This window comes from Typopeltis vanoorti, chromosome 1 (genome assembly GCF_054136105.1).
Source record: "Typopeltis vanoorti isolate ZY-2024b chromosome 1, IOZ_Tvanoo_1.0, whole genome shotgun sequence".
In the NCBI taxonomy this organism is placed as follows: domain Eukaryota; kingdom Metazoa; phylum Arthropoda; class Arachnida; order Uropygi; family Thelyphonidae; genus Typopeltis; species Typopeltis vanoorti.
Window position 1 is genome coordinate 21015155 of NC_143549.1, and position 16265 is coordinate 21031419.

General features: G+C 33.8%; 1 protein-coding gene across 4 annotated transcripts in view; it reads left to right on the forward strand.

Moving 5' to 3' along the window:
• LOC150109823 (SLIT-ROBO Rho GTPase-activating protein 1-like) overlaps positions 1-16265 on the forward strand; it is a 564129-nt gene that overhangs the window by 403609 nt on the left and 144255 nt on the right. For all 4 annotated transcript variants that reach the window (XM_090396844.1, XM_090396869.1, XM_090396853.1 and 1 more), the window contains one exon: positions 11086-11191. In XM_090396844.1, the coding sequence (XP_090252970.1) occupies positions 11086-11191 (106 nt within the window). The remainder of the gene's footprint in view (positions 1-11085; positions 11192-16265) is intronic.

A 16265-nucleotide genomic window follows, 5' to 3' on the forward strand; every position in this document is an offset into this window, starting at 1 on the left:
AGGACTTGCCATTGAATCACCACAGTTTGGTTCCTGTTCTTGAACTCTTTCATTGTTTCTTCAATATTGTTTGTGTATTTTAGTCTACTGTTCACATCTGAGAGCTGCTTAACTTTTATTCACTTTGACACTATCTTACATGTTCTTCTTTTCAATATGAAATTCAATTTTATCCTGCTCAAGACTAAATAGTGATCACTTCCGATTTCAAATCCTCTGTACACTCTTAGTATCCTGCATTAGTGAGAAAACATCACTATCAACAATAACATAGTTAATGAGGCTTTTCTTATTCCTTGCCTCTTCTCTCCATGTGAATTTGGACACATTTTTATGTTGGAGCATAACCAGTCCATGTCCTGAGTTGAAATCCAACAGGTATTTGCCATTATTATTAGCTTTGCTCTTTTCTCCAAATTTTCCCAAAATATTTTTGGATATCTGACAATCATTTCCTACTCTGTATTTAGATCCCAACAAGGACCAACTTTTCCTTTTTCATTATGTCAGTTGCTTTCTCTAAAGCCTTAAAAAATTCCTCTACTTCTACTTTAGTAGAAACTTCCGTGGGACCATAGGCACAAATAAGTCTCATCGTCCAGTTCCCGATTCTGATATTTGCCCACATCACTCTACTTAATATTGTCTGCCATTCAAGAAGATTTACCTCGTATTTAATGTTGAATACTATGACTACTTCTTTTTCTTGATTTTTGCCTGAATATAACATTCTGTATATAATGTAACATTTTAAAGTAAAATGAATATAACATTTTGTATTTATTGCTCTATTATTAAAACACTTAAGGAATAGAACAACGTAGTTAAGGATATAAATTAAATTAAATTTTAATAAATATTTTCCGATATTTCGGCAACGTCACTTTGCCATTTTCTAAAGGAACTTACAAAAAAGTTACGTGCACGTAGGCACTACAACACAGAAACCGGGAATGAAGAGATGAAACTATTGTTCTCCTAACAGTCCTGATGGTGTCCTCTAGCGGGCTAAGTAGGTGTTCTTGGCCGTTGGGCTGAAGGTCTGCAGATGTAGGCCTCCCAAATTTGGGGCAGTCGCATACAACCAAATTTGTTGAGGTTTGGAGAATTTCTTAGGGCTGAGGCTGATTCCATAAAGAGTCTTTCAAATTTGTATTTGCTACGGTGTATCACTGTAGCTTTCTTCCACCGTATTCTGTGGCGTGTATCCAGAGCATGGTCCGCAAGTCCAGAATGACTGTATTTGTGAAAACGGATGTAGTCCTTGTGTTCCGAAATTCTGATATTCGCTGTCCTGCCTGTTTGACCAAAGTAAAACAGTTTACAACTGCAAGGGACCTGGTAAACACCAGGTAGGTCTAGGGGAAGTGGTTGGTCTTTAGTGGAGCGGATAAGGGATGCCAATTTTCTGTAAGGTTTGTAACAGGAGGTCAGGTCATGTTTTTTTAGGATTTTGTTGATTTTTTCTGAGGTGCCTTGGATGTCGGGAATGGTGATAGATTTAGAGTAATCTTTTTTGTGAAGGGGGGGAAGGGAGGAGGTGGGTTGTGGATAACTTGTTTTGGTTTTTTTTTGCCGGGGGGGGGGGGGTAGCCATTGGCTGAGAAAGTGTTAAGGATGTGATTTAGTTCAGTGGTTAGAGCTTTCTCATTTGAACAGATTAGTTTAGCCCTGTTGAATAGTGCCTTAATAACCCCATATTGTTATGAGGCGGGGGGGGGGGGGGGAAATTGCTGGTGAATGTATCTGCCTGTATGGGTGGGTTTTCTATAAACTGAGAAAACCAAGTTCCATCAGGTTGGCAGGTGACTAGTGTGTCTAGGAAGGGGAGGCTATTGTTTTCCTCTTTTTCCAGGGTGAACTTGATTCTGGAGTTTTGGTTGTTTAAGTGTGTAAGGAAGGAGAGGAGTGTTTCAGAGCCACGGGCCAAATAGCGAACACATCATCATCAACGTAGCGAAGCCATATGGTTGGTTTTTGTGGAGCGGTTCCTAACTTTAATTGATGAAATTGAAATCTTCATGACTGAAAAAAAAAAAAAAAACGTCTCTGACATAAAAAATTCAGATTGGTTATGTGACTTAGCCTTTCTAGTTGACATTATTAATCATTTAAATATGTGAAATATGCGACTCCAGGGCAAAGATCAATTGGTTACTCAACTTTACGGCCACATTTTGTCTTTTCAGTGCAAGTTAAATCTATTTCAAATCCAACTGAAGTCAGGGAATTACAACCATTTTTCTAATTATAAGAAAGTTTCTGAAAAGTTCAATGTCAACTTCAAAACTGTGTATGTTGAAAAGATTGATAACTTGATATCAGCCTTCAAGGATCAGTTTTCTGATTTTAAAAAAGTGAAACCGTTGCTAGATTTATTTAGCAATCCTTTTGCCATTTTGCCCAAAAATGCACCTGAATCAGCACAGCTTGAACTCATCGACATTCAAAATGATGAGATCCTGCGAAATAAATTTAACGAAGGCAATTTATTAAACTTCAATCATTGTGTTGATAAAAACGATTATAAATGGTTGCTAGATAATGCATTAAAATGTGCAAGCCTCTTTGGCTCAACTTATATTTGTGAACAAACTTTTTCAGTCATGAATATTAACAAATCAAAAAATAGGAACCGCTTGACTGATGAAAATTTAGAATCAAATTTGCGGTTGACTACTACAAAACTCGAACCAAATATCAAAACAATTGTCAAATCAATGCAATGTCACGCATCAAATTAAATTCACTTACTTTTTATTGCCGTTTTTGTAACAATTATGATAGGTATAAATAAAATAAACAATATATGGTAGATAACTTTCAAGTTTTTTTTTTGGTGGCCCTCCCATAAGTAACAGTGGAACTATGCGGCCCTCAGCCTTAACAAGTTTGTGCATCCCTGCTTTAAAGGCTAATTACTTAAATCAGTCACATCCTGGCTTGCAGATACAGTTAAATAACTATTTCCGCACCATGCTTGTTCCCTAAGAATATCGTTTACACAAGATTCACAAGCAGAATGCACCACTTCAGCCAATAGTTGTATGACAGCCCCAATTATCATCTAAAACTAGCATCACCATTAAAGGAGTTGGTAGGTCATTCTGCCTCCTATATTAAAAATGCACAACACTTAGTAAACAAAATTGAAGACATCGCGCTAGGGAAAAAAAGTGATTTATTGGTCAGTTTTGACATTTCTGCCCTTTCACAAATGTTCCAATCAGTGACAAAATTCTTTTAACAGAACATATTCCCACCCAATATCACACAATGCTCTTTGCCGATGTACTACATTCCTGCTATTTTGTGTGGCAAAATAATTTTTATCTGCAAAAAAGTAGACACAGCCATAGGCTCACCATTATCTCCCCCATCCCTCAAATTGCTAATTTTTATATTGAAGCTTTTGAGCAGTGTGCTCTGGATTCCTTTATTTTAAAACCCAAAGTCTGCTTAGATATGTTGACAATATTTTCGTTATTTGGTCCCATGGTGACTAGACATTAGACACTTTCCTCAGCCATTTAACACAAATGCATACAATTCACAGTTGAAATTGAAAGTCAGAACACACTTCCTTTTCTAGATGCTTGTCACACGTCTTCCTTCTGGCAGTGTTTTCTTCACTGTTTACCATAAGTCTACACACACTGGCCAATATACACACATAAACTCTTACCACCACCCAACACAAGACCTAGGTGTCATTAACACACTAAGAAACAGGACTTTGAAGATTTGCTCCAGTGAACAAGCACTTAAACATGAATTAAAACGCTACAGACAATGCTATCAACGAAATTCTTCACAAGCCTCAGTTTAAAGACAAAAATAAACTAGATTATAAAAAAACTGTAGCAATCCATATATTAAAGGGATATTAGATAAAATAAACAGAATACTACAGAAATACAACCCTGATTCCACCTTTTAACCTCCTGCAAAATTAAAGAACTTATCAGCTCATCCAAGGATCCACTTCCTCTGCTGGCCAGCCCTGCAGTATACCATATTCATTGCACCTGTAATTTGCCCTATATAGGTGAAACAGGATGCACAATTTCTACTGAAAAAACAGAACATTAAATTTAATAACTATGTTAATTCTGGCCTTTCTGATCATGCCCTGAATACTTTACATAGAATTGATTGAAAAAACACCTGCTGTTTACATCCCACTAAATTTAAGCAGGCCTATGAAATTCTTATCAACCACTGTAATCTTAATAATAATGGTGGACCAAAAATCCTAAGAATATGGATAGCATATATTCTACCCACATATCCTTTTGGTCATAGAGAACTAAGTAATCTAGGACCAAACTTAAACTGTAATATAACAACACTCATGTTAAATTATGGATGAGGTCACCACGTTTTCCATATTAAAACTATCTGTAAGAATTTGTTCTGTGATGATCTTATAAACAGAATATAATAGCTTTGATGTAGTTTTTTTTTTTCCCACTAGAGGTCATGCCAGTAGAATAACAGTTGATCAAATCATTGTCACTTTGGCATGCAGTTTAAAATGCAATATCTTTGTGTGTGTGCGTGTGCGTGTGTGTGCGTGCGCGCACTTAAGATGAAGATCAAAATGTTGGAAAAATAAAGTAATTATTCCTAACATGGTTGTAGTCTCTATAATTTTGCTGAAATAAATGCTGATCACCATGTAACACCACTAAAGGAAAGGATTATATACCACATTGGTTTTCTTCCATACAATCCTCTGTGACGGGGATGTCTACAGTGGCATCGTGTGCCCATTTCGCTTGGGTGTGCTGCTTTGTCTTATGCAACACGTGCTACAAAATTCATGTAAGTTTGCCCTTATGATTGCATTGTTATTGATGTATGAAAGTTTTAAGAGTGTATAGCAGATCAGTGCTCATCTTAATTGGTCTAATGCAATTAATTTTAGGATAACTTTGACTACTTTAATTTGCTAATTAATTATAACTTAGTCTGCACAGAGTAGGGGACAATGTGTTTGTTTTTGTTTTTCGATACTGGATATTAGAAAACTAATGAAGGAGAATACTATATTTGGTTGGTATATTTGAATTGCTCATAGGTATAAAATTTGGAAGAGGAGGACAAGGTTCACCTCCTCCGACTACAAAACTGTTCTCATTGTAAATATGGGCAAAAAAGTTGTGAATTTATTGAAAATCATATATTAAAAACTTGTCTATATTATATAAAAACTTGCCTACCATGTCAGTTCACACTTCATGCATGCAATACAGATGAAACTCAGAAAACAAAAACAACAAACTCATGTCAAATTGTTTGACATGAGTTTGTTGTTTGGGCTATTAACACGAATGTGATACATTGTTTATGCATCGAAAAGTGTCCTCTTCCTGATAAATGCAAAAATATGATATCGATGAAATTGCTATTTGGTGGATGAGCACTGCACACCCTGAATATTCGCCCATGGGTGTATAATGCATTTCTCTCTGTCCATAGTATGATAAGTTACAGGTGTAGGATGCTTCATACTCTCCAGGATGTGCTATAGAATATAGTTTGTCCTAAGGCATATCAATTTATAATTTAATTTCAAATTAGCAACTCGCATTTCTCTGAAGGACTTACAAAATATTCATCTCAGCAGTAGTCTCCACATTTCTTTATGGTGCATGGACTTCTTTTATCAAAGAGAAGGAAAAACAAAGATTTAATAGGCTTTCAAAACAGGTGTTTGAGAAAAATAACTAAAACAGTGTGGACTGAAATAGTAATTCATTCTTTCATTACTTGCAGAGTCAGTTTTTTTTCATACTCAGACTTAGTTTTCCCATGCAATAATTGTAAATCTTCTGGCCTGACCCTTATAATTGTCATAACTGATATCATCTTTATACACACAATATTTCTCCCACATAAGAAACTTAACAAAATTGTTCCATTTCTCTCCTACTCTATTTATTCTTTTAACTCTAGGGGTACATTCCCGTATTGAATTATTTAAGTATTTTTTTACTTTCCATCTGCTACTGAGGTCCATCTCATCTAGCAACTTATACTATGGGACAGAGCCCAGCACACCCTTTATTTGATCATAATTTCCTGCTTTATAGTGAACTACAAATATAGCATATAGCCTTTATTGAACTGAATATCCATAAACTTAGCCACTTCCCAAGTTAGTAGAGCATGATCAAAATCTCTTCTGCCTCCTGTCACTAACAGGAAGCAGAACAGTCACCTCTTTAATGGAAACCTCCTCAGACGCTATAATCCAATCTAACACTCTTACACCTTGAGTTCCTTCTCAATTTTTCCAGCTCAATAAATTTGGTTTCATTCTTCTCATGAGATTTCACACTACCCTTTCAATGTTTAGATGATTAATCTCTCTTGATGATTACTTGTTTTGCACCCATCATCCCACCCAACAACACCGTACTATGTATTTCATCTTGTTAGATTACCTCACATGAGATGGCTTCAGACTCACTGCTCCATGGAAAATTCTTCCTAGTATTTTGCAGTTAGTTCTACCTTGACTGGACTCAAATCTTCCAGTATCATTAGCAGCATACCCCTCCTCTCCTATCCTACCTATCCTTAAAATACTGTACACTTCATGCTCAACACCAGTTAATATATTACCAACACCAGTAATATATCATCTTTATATCATCTGTAGGCGTTAGCAGGACTACGTCCTACTAATGCCTACAATCTGTGATTCCGTGTTCATTAAAGCAACAAACTCCGTCATTTCACCCACCCTCTTCCTGATTTATATAAACAACCTGCTCTCATTGACTGCAAACCCTGTTCATAGTTTTGCTGATTATAGCACACTCCACTTGTCCTACTCATATAATAAGCCTTGCAGTGCTCAAACATCTCAAACTTCCAGATCATCTGTGATAAGTACCCTGAACAATGATCTCTTTAGTATCCTTGATTGAGGTGAAAGCAGCCTAGTCAACTTCAATGTTTCCAAAACACAGTTTTTTTTTTATTTTCTTGTGAAAAAGACCTCAGATCTTCTCCACTTACTTTTACTCCAAACCTTTCCTGCCACAATCATATTACTTCTATACCATTCTTCAGCTTCCAAAAAACTTGGCATCTTTTTCCACTTAAGTTGGTAGTTCTCTGCTGAACAGTTACTTACTAGTGTATAAATCCAAAATCTCACCATGCTCTTATGTTTTTGGTGGTGTACCTAACTAAGACCTCCCTAAAAATGCTTGATGCTGTTCAGAAAAGGACAGTTTGGTTGATTAATGACCATTCTCTTACAGACCTTCAGCCACTTTCCAATAGAAGATCAGTTTTGGCATTGTCTCTTCTACAGATGTTTCTGTGGCCATTGTACAGCAGAACAATGGCCACAGACTGTGTACTAACCGAACCTGCTACTACCAGTCATCTTTCAATCCTTCCACCTCAATTCTGTGGAACAACCACCTCCATGAAGCATTTCCAAAGAACTACAATCTTTTTCACCAGTTAAAGAAAAATGTCAACAGATTACTCTACTGATCCCATCTACACACAACATTTGTTTGCTATAGGCCCTTCTGCTGTTTGTGTGTGTAGGAAAAGTATTTAAAAAAAAAAAAATCTGTAATCCTTTGTTTTTCATATGTTGTATATGGTATAAAAAAACCCATGCAGATAATAAGTTATCTGCATGGGTTTTTTTAATATCACTTCTATTGTCTTCATGACCCAGTTGGACAACTTGTAGATTCCTGTTCTTATGTAATGCCTTACTTATGTAGACATCCTTGTACATGCTTAAGCCTAAACCAGATGAACACATTTGTTCTTTCCTCTTAATCATTTCTGTGATTATAAGAAAAGAACAACTTTGTTTCCTCTGTTTTATGTCTCTTACCATTTAATAATTTCTTCATACTCCTGATACCAAATGCATTCTGGTATCAGCCATTCCTCTTATATAAATCCCTTCTTCTTTCATGCTCACTTCACTGGACACATTCAAATCCTCACGACCATTCTTTCTACATAGCTTATGATTTGAATGATTTGTGATCATAGACCTTCTTAATTTTGTGTTATATTTAGGTAATGCTTGGTAATGAATGGGAAAATTTGAAACAAATTCTCACAAAAGCAGCAACATAAACCTTAGGAATAAAGCACAAATGGATTAGAAAAAGAGGACTACGAGACTGGAACAAAGAAATAGAAAATATAATAAAAACCAGAAAAGACAGTTACCAGAAATGGCTAAATTCCAAAACAATAGAAGCAGAAATAGAGTATTAAAGAAATAGTGCAATTGCAAAACGAGAAGTAAGCATATTATTTAAACATACCAAACCAAAAAAACATAGAGAAAGATGGAACAATTTTGTAACAGAACTAGAAAAGGATTTATTTAAGCCACAACCCGAAACCTATAAAGTAATAAAATATATGAATAAAGAAATAAAAGAAAAGATAAAAATACAAACAATAGATTTAGAAAAATGGGTGACCTATTTCCAAAATCTCTGGACAGATGAGAACAATGAAATAAATTTTTAGAATTTATTACTAAAAATTTATTTCATCTTCCGAAAAGGCCAATCCTGCATAGATCCAATTTTTACTTTAAAATTATTAATAGAAAAGAGAAGAGAATTTCAAAAAGAAACACACGTGGCCTTTATTGATTATGAAAAAGCCTTTGGCAAAATTAGTAGACAAAAATTGCTTAAAATATTAACCGATTTAAACATACTAAACCAACTTTTACAATCTATTCAAGAAATATATACAGGAAATAAAATAGCAATTAAATTAGAACACATCTCAGAATGGAAAGATATATCAAGAGGAGTACGACAAGGATGTACCCTCTCACCTCTGCTTTTCAACATATATATAAATAAAATTATAACAATCTGGAAACAGCATAACCCATTTAGTATACAAATGACCCCGCAAATGAAGATAGATACGCTGCTATTTGCAGATGATCAAATAGTATTAGCTACTTCAGAAGATGACTTACAAAGATCATTAAATGATATCTCAAAGCAATATAATATGACAATATCTAAAGAAAAAACAAAAATAATGGCATTCAAAGGAGAAAACCCAATAAGAAGTAAAATAGTGATAGATGATAAAATATTAGAACAAGTAAATACTTTCAGATACTTGGGATGTGATCTATCATATGAAGAAGAAAAAGACAGAGACACTAAAATATCAAACTTTGTCAAAGTAAATGGCATAATAAATAATATATTTAAGCCATCCCTAGTACAAAAACACACTAGAATCAGACTATATAATGTCTTGTCAAAACCAACTCTACTATACGGAAGTGAAACATGGACCATGAAAAGGAAAAATGAAAAACGAATGCAAACTGCAGAAATGAAGTTCCTCAGGAAAACAGCTGGATATACCAAGTGGGACCACAAAACAAATGAAGAAATCTTACAATCCCTGAAAATAAAACCAGTTAATTACTACATAAGACAGTATAAACAAAAATGGCTAGAACATTTAAATAGAATGGACAACAGCAGACTACCAAAAATATTATACAGATACAAAATAAGTGGAAAAAGAAGAATCGGAAGACCAAGAAAGAGATGGCATGAGACCGGAACAGGCCACTTGGCCTAAATTCCATGTTAGGAAGAAGAAGATCTAGGTAATGCATCAATGATTTTTACATCATATTTGGGTAATATACTACTGATTTTCACTTTCTCTCTTTACTCTCGCTTCTTCCAACAATCCTGATGATTTTTACCCTGGGAAATAGCCTGGTCATCAATGTCATGTTTTATGATAGGATCACTATACTAAATATTTTTCTTTTTATAATTGGTTTTACCTATCTGATTATCATTATGCAATAATTTACCTGATTCCATACTTGGTTATTTTACACTTCGCTGCTTAACTTTCTTGTCCTTCCTAAGTTCCTTGAAATGCCCCTTGACTTTTTAATTCCATGTCATCTCTCTGATAATCTATCTGAGCATTCCCGTAGCACAATTGAAAGAATGATGGTATGTTGCACCTTTCGATTGGAAAGGCCTAAGTTCAATTCTCATTGTGATGAAAGGAATCTTTATTGGGTTTTTTTTTTTCAGTTAAAGTCACCTTCAGCTGATTAAACTTCAACTTCAGTTAGCTGATCTCATCTTCTCTCTGAAACTCAGGTTTTTCATCCCACATACAGACAAATCAGCCTTCAGAATACACACAATTTACAAACAAAAATACTGGTGATGGTGGTGGGCAGTAGATGTTGTTGGTGATGATGTTGGTAGTTGCGGTTCAGTGTAGTTTGTGGGTTAAGTGGTGGAGATGGAGAATTGTAGAATAGGTACCCTCCCTCAACGATCCTTTGGACTCCTTGGAGGTGCCCTGAAATAATAAAAAAAAAAAAAATCAGCTAACTCCTTTTTATTCCCTTACAATTATTAGATAATTATCCCTTACAATAATTAGGCAGCAACTGATGAGGCCAAGCAAGTGCTGCCATCTCTTGGTACCTAACCCTAATGGATGTGTTACTGTCTGAATTGATGTGGGTATTACAGTCGATTTTCTTGAGTTTATGGGATGAAAAATCCGAGTTTCCAGGAGATAAAACCCACTTGCCTATGCAGAGATAATAATAACAATCTTTTTATTTTGCAATTTCAAAGGTTTATTCATTTTTGCTATCCTAAAGGTTCTCTTCATCATTATTCTCAATTTATTTCAGTGTTCTTGTTAGCATTATGTTTTGTTGCTTGTTGATTCTTGTATGTTTTTGGTGCCATGTTACTATGCTATTTGATATTGCAATATCTCAAAAACAAGGTTTTTATAATATATAAAAACACCAACTATTATAAAAACACAAAAATTAGCATTGATATACTATAAAAATACTAATATTTTAAGGAAAAGCACTGGAAAACAGATAAAGGAGAACGGAAAACAGATCATCTTAGGTTTGAGGCTATATCATGAGTGATGTAGCCTCAAACCTAAGATGAATATAAAGATTATCAAGTTATGAACATTAAAAATAGTAAATTGAAAAGTTATATGATTAAGCATATGTTAATTCATTTTCAGAACTTGAATCAAAGCAAGACTTTATCAGCAAAGTGCGTGATGTAGTGAACAGTTTGCCAAGACCTGTATTTGTTGTCCTCAGATATCTCTTTGCTTTCCTTAATCAGTAAGTGCTTTTCTTTTTTTAAAGTAAATATACAAAACAGATAGTAATTCTTCTCTCTAAAAATGATGGTAATCTTTTCTATAAATTATCATTTCTCAAAGATTTGATTAATTACAATTTTATCAAATATATTATATTTCTTTTGCTAAGGCACATCTTATTGGTCTTCATCTTTTCCTGACAATTCTGGTGGGAAAAAAAAACAACAACTCTTGTTTTATAACCTTTTCCTCTCTCATATGAACATACCACCTGAGGTTGTCTACTAACACATTCCTGAATTAACAACATGAAGCTCTTTCTTAATCTTTGTGTTTAATGCAATACTGCCATTGATGCTCACTGCTCACTCCCCTAATCTTTCTCATACCTGTGGCCTCCAGTCTTTGATCAAGCATTTTATTTCTAACCCATATCTCAGATCCATAAATTAAAATTGACTTGAACTGTCTTATATACAGCTAGTTTAGTGTTTTGACTGATTTTTCTCTTCTTCCATTTAGTTTATTCAGTTGACTTCCTACCATATCAGCTTTTGCTAATTCTGTCATTTATTTCCATATTTAATTTGCCATTTTCACTAAACATTGTGCCTAAATAGGTAAATTGTTTTACTTGATCTAGATTCTCTATTCAGGTTGTAGTTGATGTTTTCAATGTTACTGCCTGATTTCATTGTCTTTCTTTTTTATTTCTGATCTTCATACGAAATTAATGAAAACAGTTATTCAAGTTTGTCCTGCAGACTTGTATACTGGATTTGTTTAAAAGTATAACCTCATTTGCATAGAGCCAAGATTAACATCTTCAGTTTTGATATCGGTTTAATACTACTTTATAATGTGATCCATATAGATGATGAATAACATCATCAGTTTCCTGATATGTACCCTCAGGGGGTGTGCAAGCTACTATGACAGCACAACATGTTACATTTACGTTATTACTAATCTCATTTCTACAATTTTCCTCCAGATTAGTCTTACTACTTATCAGCACTCCAATACTGTCATAGCCAACATTTTGGTCTATTAAGGCACTTCTGACTAATTCAATGTATCTAGTTCTTCCTTTGGGTCTTTCCCCTGACATCTTGACATTGAACCTGTTTTTCTAACCTTTCCTCTCCCATTCTGTTTAAGTGATCATACCATTTTATATTAGCTCTGCTTACACATTCTTGAATGTTAACATTTTCAAGTTCCTTCCTACTGTATTAATTTTTAACAGATTCTACCATTAATGTCATCTGTTCAGAATTCTAAATTTTCTCATGCTCTCTCATATCTGTTGAATTGGATTTAAATGGTATTGATGCGAACACAGATTGATAAGAAAATAACTATTTATTAACTTAAAAGCTAATATTTCGCTGGTATTATATCCAGCATCTTCAGAGCACACAAACAAAGTTTGTTACAAATACGAGACAACCACAATTCAGTGTAACAGTGGGGTTAGTATACAATTGCAGTGTGCAACACAAGACTAAAGTCCTAATACGGCACCATCTAAGTTTAAAAAAAAAAAAAAAAACAGTAGTCCAAAGTTTACTATGGACAGACAGGAAGAACTGTGGACATCTGCCTCAGTGAACACAAAAAATATATCCGGCACTTTCGCTATGGCAAGTCGGACAGACCATGCGTTGGATACCCCAGCACACAGGATCAATTGGAAAAAAATAAAAGTACTGCACAGAAGCTTCTACAAGTCAGAGAGATTGTTCCTGGAATCAACAGAAGCCTTAAAACATACTCCAAACCTTAACAAGTGTGGATGTATAAATCTACCAAAGATTTGGGAGACAGTCATCCTAAGACCAAATTAATATTTATTTATTTTAATTTTGGACTACTATTTTTTATTTATTTATTTATTTTATTTTTAACTTAGATGTCGCCGTATTAGGACTTGAGTCTTGTGTTGCACGCTGAATTACTTATTCTAGCCCCACTGTTACACCAAATTGTGGTTGTCTTGCATTTGTAACGAACTTTGTTTGTGTGCTCTGAAGATGCTGGATATAATACTAGCGAAATATTAGCTTCTAAGTTAATAAATAGTTATTTTCTTATCATGTTTGCATCAATACCGTTTAAATCCAATTCAACATGTGTGACGAACACATAAGCCTATCCACGTGTCTCATAGCTGTTGTCTCTAATCTTTGATCAAGTGCTTCATTTTTAAATCAGCTCTCAGATCCATTATAACTGTTTTGAACACCATCTTGTATATTGTTTATTTTTCCATATAAATTTATAAAACTTGCTCTACACCATACCATCTTAGCTTATTCTGTTATCTATTTCCAAATTTAATTTGTCATCTTTACTAAAACTATGCCTAAGTAGCTGAAACTATTTACTTGTTCTCCCTTGAAAATGCAGCTGAAATTTTCTGTGTTCCTGCCTGTTTTCATACTTTTGTCTTTTTGTTGCTGATTCTCAGGCCAAATATGTTACGACTGTTATTCAGTTTACTCAGGGAATTCTGGAGACTTGTATTGAATATGTTTAGGAGTACGTCATCATCTGAATTAAACAAAGAGCTAAGTTTAATATCTCCATTTCTAACATCAGGTTTAATGCTACTTTCTTTCATAATGAGATCCATATAGATGATTAAGAGCAGAGAAAGCATTCACTCTTCTCTTACACTGGATTTTACATCAAACCATCATCCTCTGTTCCTTCATTTCTAACTGCTGGCTTGTAACTGTAATATAGACCGGTGGTGTTTAAACCTTGAACACTCAAAGAACCCTTTTCAGTGTGATAAAAGTACCTTTCATGTAATGCTTTTTATTTGAACAAAATGTTAATTTATTTTGCAATAATACATTTAATACAGTTTAAGCAAACTGTTTATAAATGCATTAATGAACCCATTTATTATAACATGATTAACAAATTATATGAAAAATCATACTGCAATTTAATGACTTGGATGCTCTTGTTTTTTGTCACAAAGAAAATAATTGTTTTGTCTTATTGTGCATTTCTGGTTCTGCATCCATTTTATTCCTGTATTTTATTTTTGTCACTGAGTACATAAAAAAATCCTTTTTCATAAATAAGCTGTAACAAAAGGCTTCAGGAACTTTATTGCATGGTCAAACATTCAAGATATTCACTGAAAATTTGCAGCCAAAAATCAAGAAGTTCTTCCTGTTGGTACTTAATATTTAAGGTCGAATCTGTAGATGTATCAATTAATTGTTCACTCTCTTTCACTGATAAATTTTCACTTTGACAATGATTAAATGAGTTTTTATTCCAGTCATATAATTCTGTTTGTGCTGGAAAATATTTTCTAATAGTCTTTTGCAGATTCAACAAATGCTTCATTATGTATTCTTGAATAATTTTATAAAAATTCAAATCAAGAAGTCTGTTTTTTTTTTTTGCCAAAACAGTTTACATCATTTTTTTTTGTATATATGAAATCATAAATTGAATTTCAGAATCAGCACATTTATTTTATCATTTACTTTAAATATATAAGTTTCAGTTCCTTGGAGGAAAATATTTACTTCATTTAAAATTGAAAATATATCTGCAAAGTATGCCATAATCTGAACCCTGTTTCCATGTAATTTTGAGCAATAATTTCTGAATTAATCCCATGGAATCTCCAGATGATTCTCACAGAACCCTGGGAGTTCCAGGGAACATAGTTTGAATACTGCTGATATAGATTGTATTGTGCTGTGTAATGTTCTAAAATAAACTGTGTTCTTTTTTTCTTCAAGATGTTACTTCTCAGTTATCTAGCTGATAACTATGTCTTCTTCTTCTTCCTTTCCAGTAATAGGCCTTCTTTCTTGAGGTTGATATCTCTCTCTCTCTGGGGAATCTTCCTTCACTCATTCTTTCTGTATATTGTCTTCTGCATAGATCCCAAATCTGCTGAAATTTAGAATCTTAGAATACTGTTTTCATATTCAGGAATGGTACACAAAACCTCCCTAAAAATCTTTATAGTTGAACAGCTTAGCTGATCAGTGATCTCATCCCCTTTCTTTCTCACAGATGGTTTGTTCTGTCATTTGTCTTTTCATCATGTGCTTCGAGCATTGGCAGCCATCTTACCTCTACTTGTCACTATGCTATAATAACACAAGCAGCAGTTAATCTCTATGCATTTTCTGGAATGGCCTTTCTTTACCAAGTCTTCCTCAAATTGCAACCTCCAGTTATTAAAAACAATTAATAGTGAGGTTTTTTTTTCATTCTTAATTCCTTCTTGCATATGGCAGTGATTTGCTATAGATTTTGTAACCTGTGTTGCTAAGCAAGTTTTTAAATCACACAAGTTGCTTGGCAGCATGCCATTTTACAGTATATGAGTCACATTACCTGATTTCCGAAATATTCTTTTCAGCTGAGCTTTCTTTCTAACATCAACAAGTAATTCTCAGTTTATTATCCACAAAGATAAATCTCAAACCAATAATCTTTTGTAATTTAATTTCATTTTTAAAATCACTGAAATAGAGGTATAATCTATTTCTAAACATATCAAGAAGGATAGCTAGCCCAGCCAGTACTATTTCTTGAAAACACAGAACTAAGACTACCAGACATGAACATCACAGTATACTAATAATAATATTTTTGGTTTACATATCAAGTGTTGATCAATTTTATTAACTTAACCAACTAAATTGTGAGATCGTTTCAGCCTATATGTAAGTGCCCTGAAGACACCAACAGTTAAAGTGTGGCGAAACTAGTTGGTTAAGTTAATAAAATTGATCACCACTTGATCTGTAAACCAAAAATATTATTATTAATTCTCATGATCAAGAAAATAAACCTTCATTATCACAGTATACTAATCGATAAAAATATGATTTATGATTAGCAACTACAGTATGCCTCAGTCAGATAAGTTGATAGCCCTTCTCTTCACATCAGCCAAATTTAATAAATAAATCAAAATTTTGTTGTGGTTTGTATTAAATATCATGTTTTTACTACATTTGTAATTTCAAATAAGCAACAATAATAGTTAGAAATTTGTCATTACACATTTAGTTATTTCAAGAATTAGCACTATTAATAAT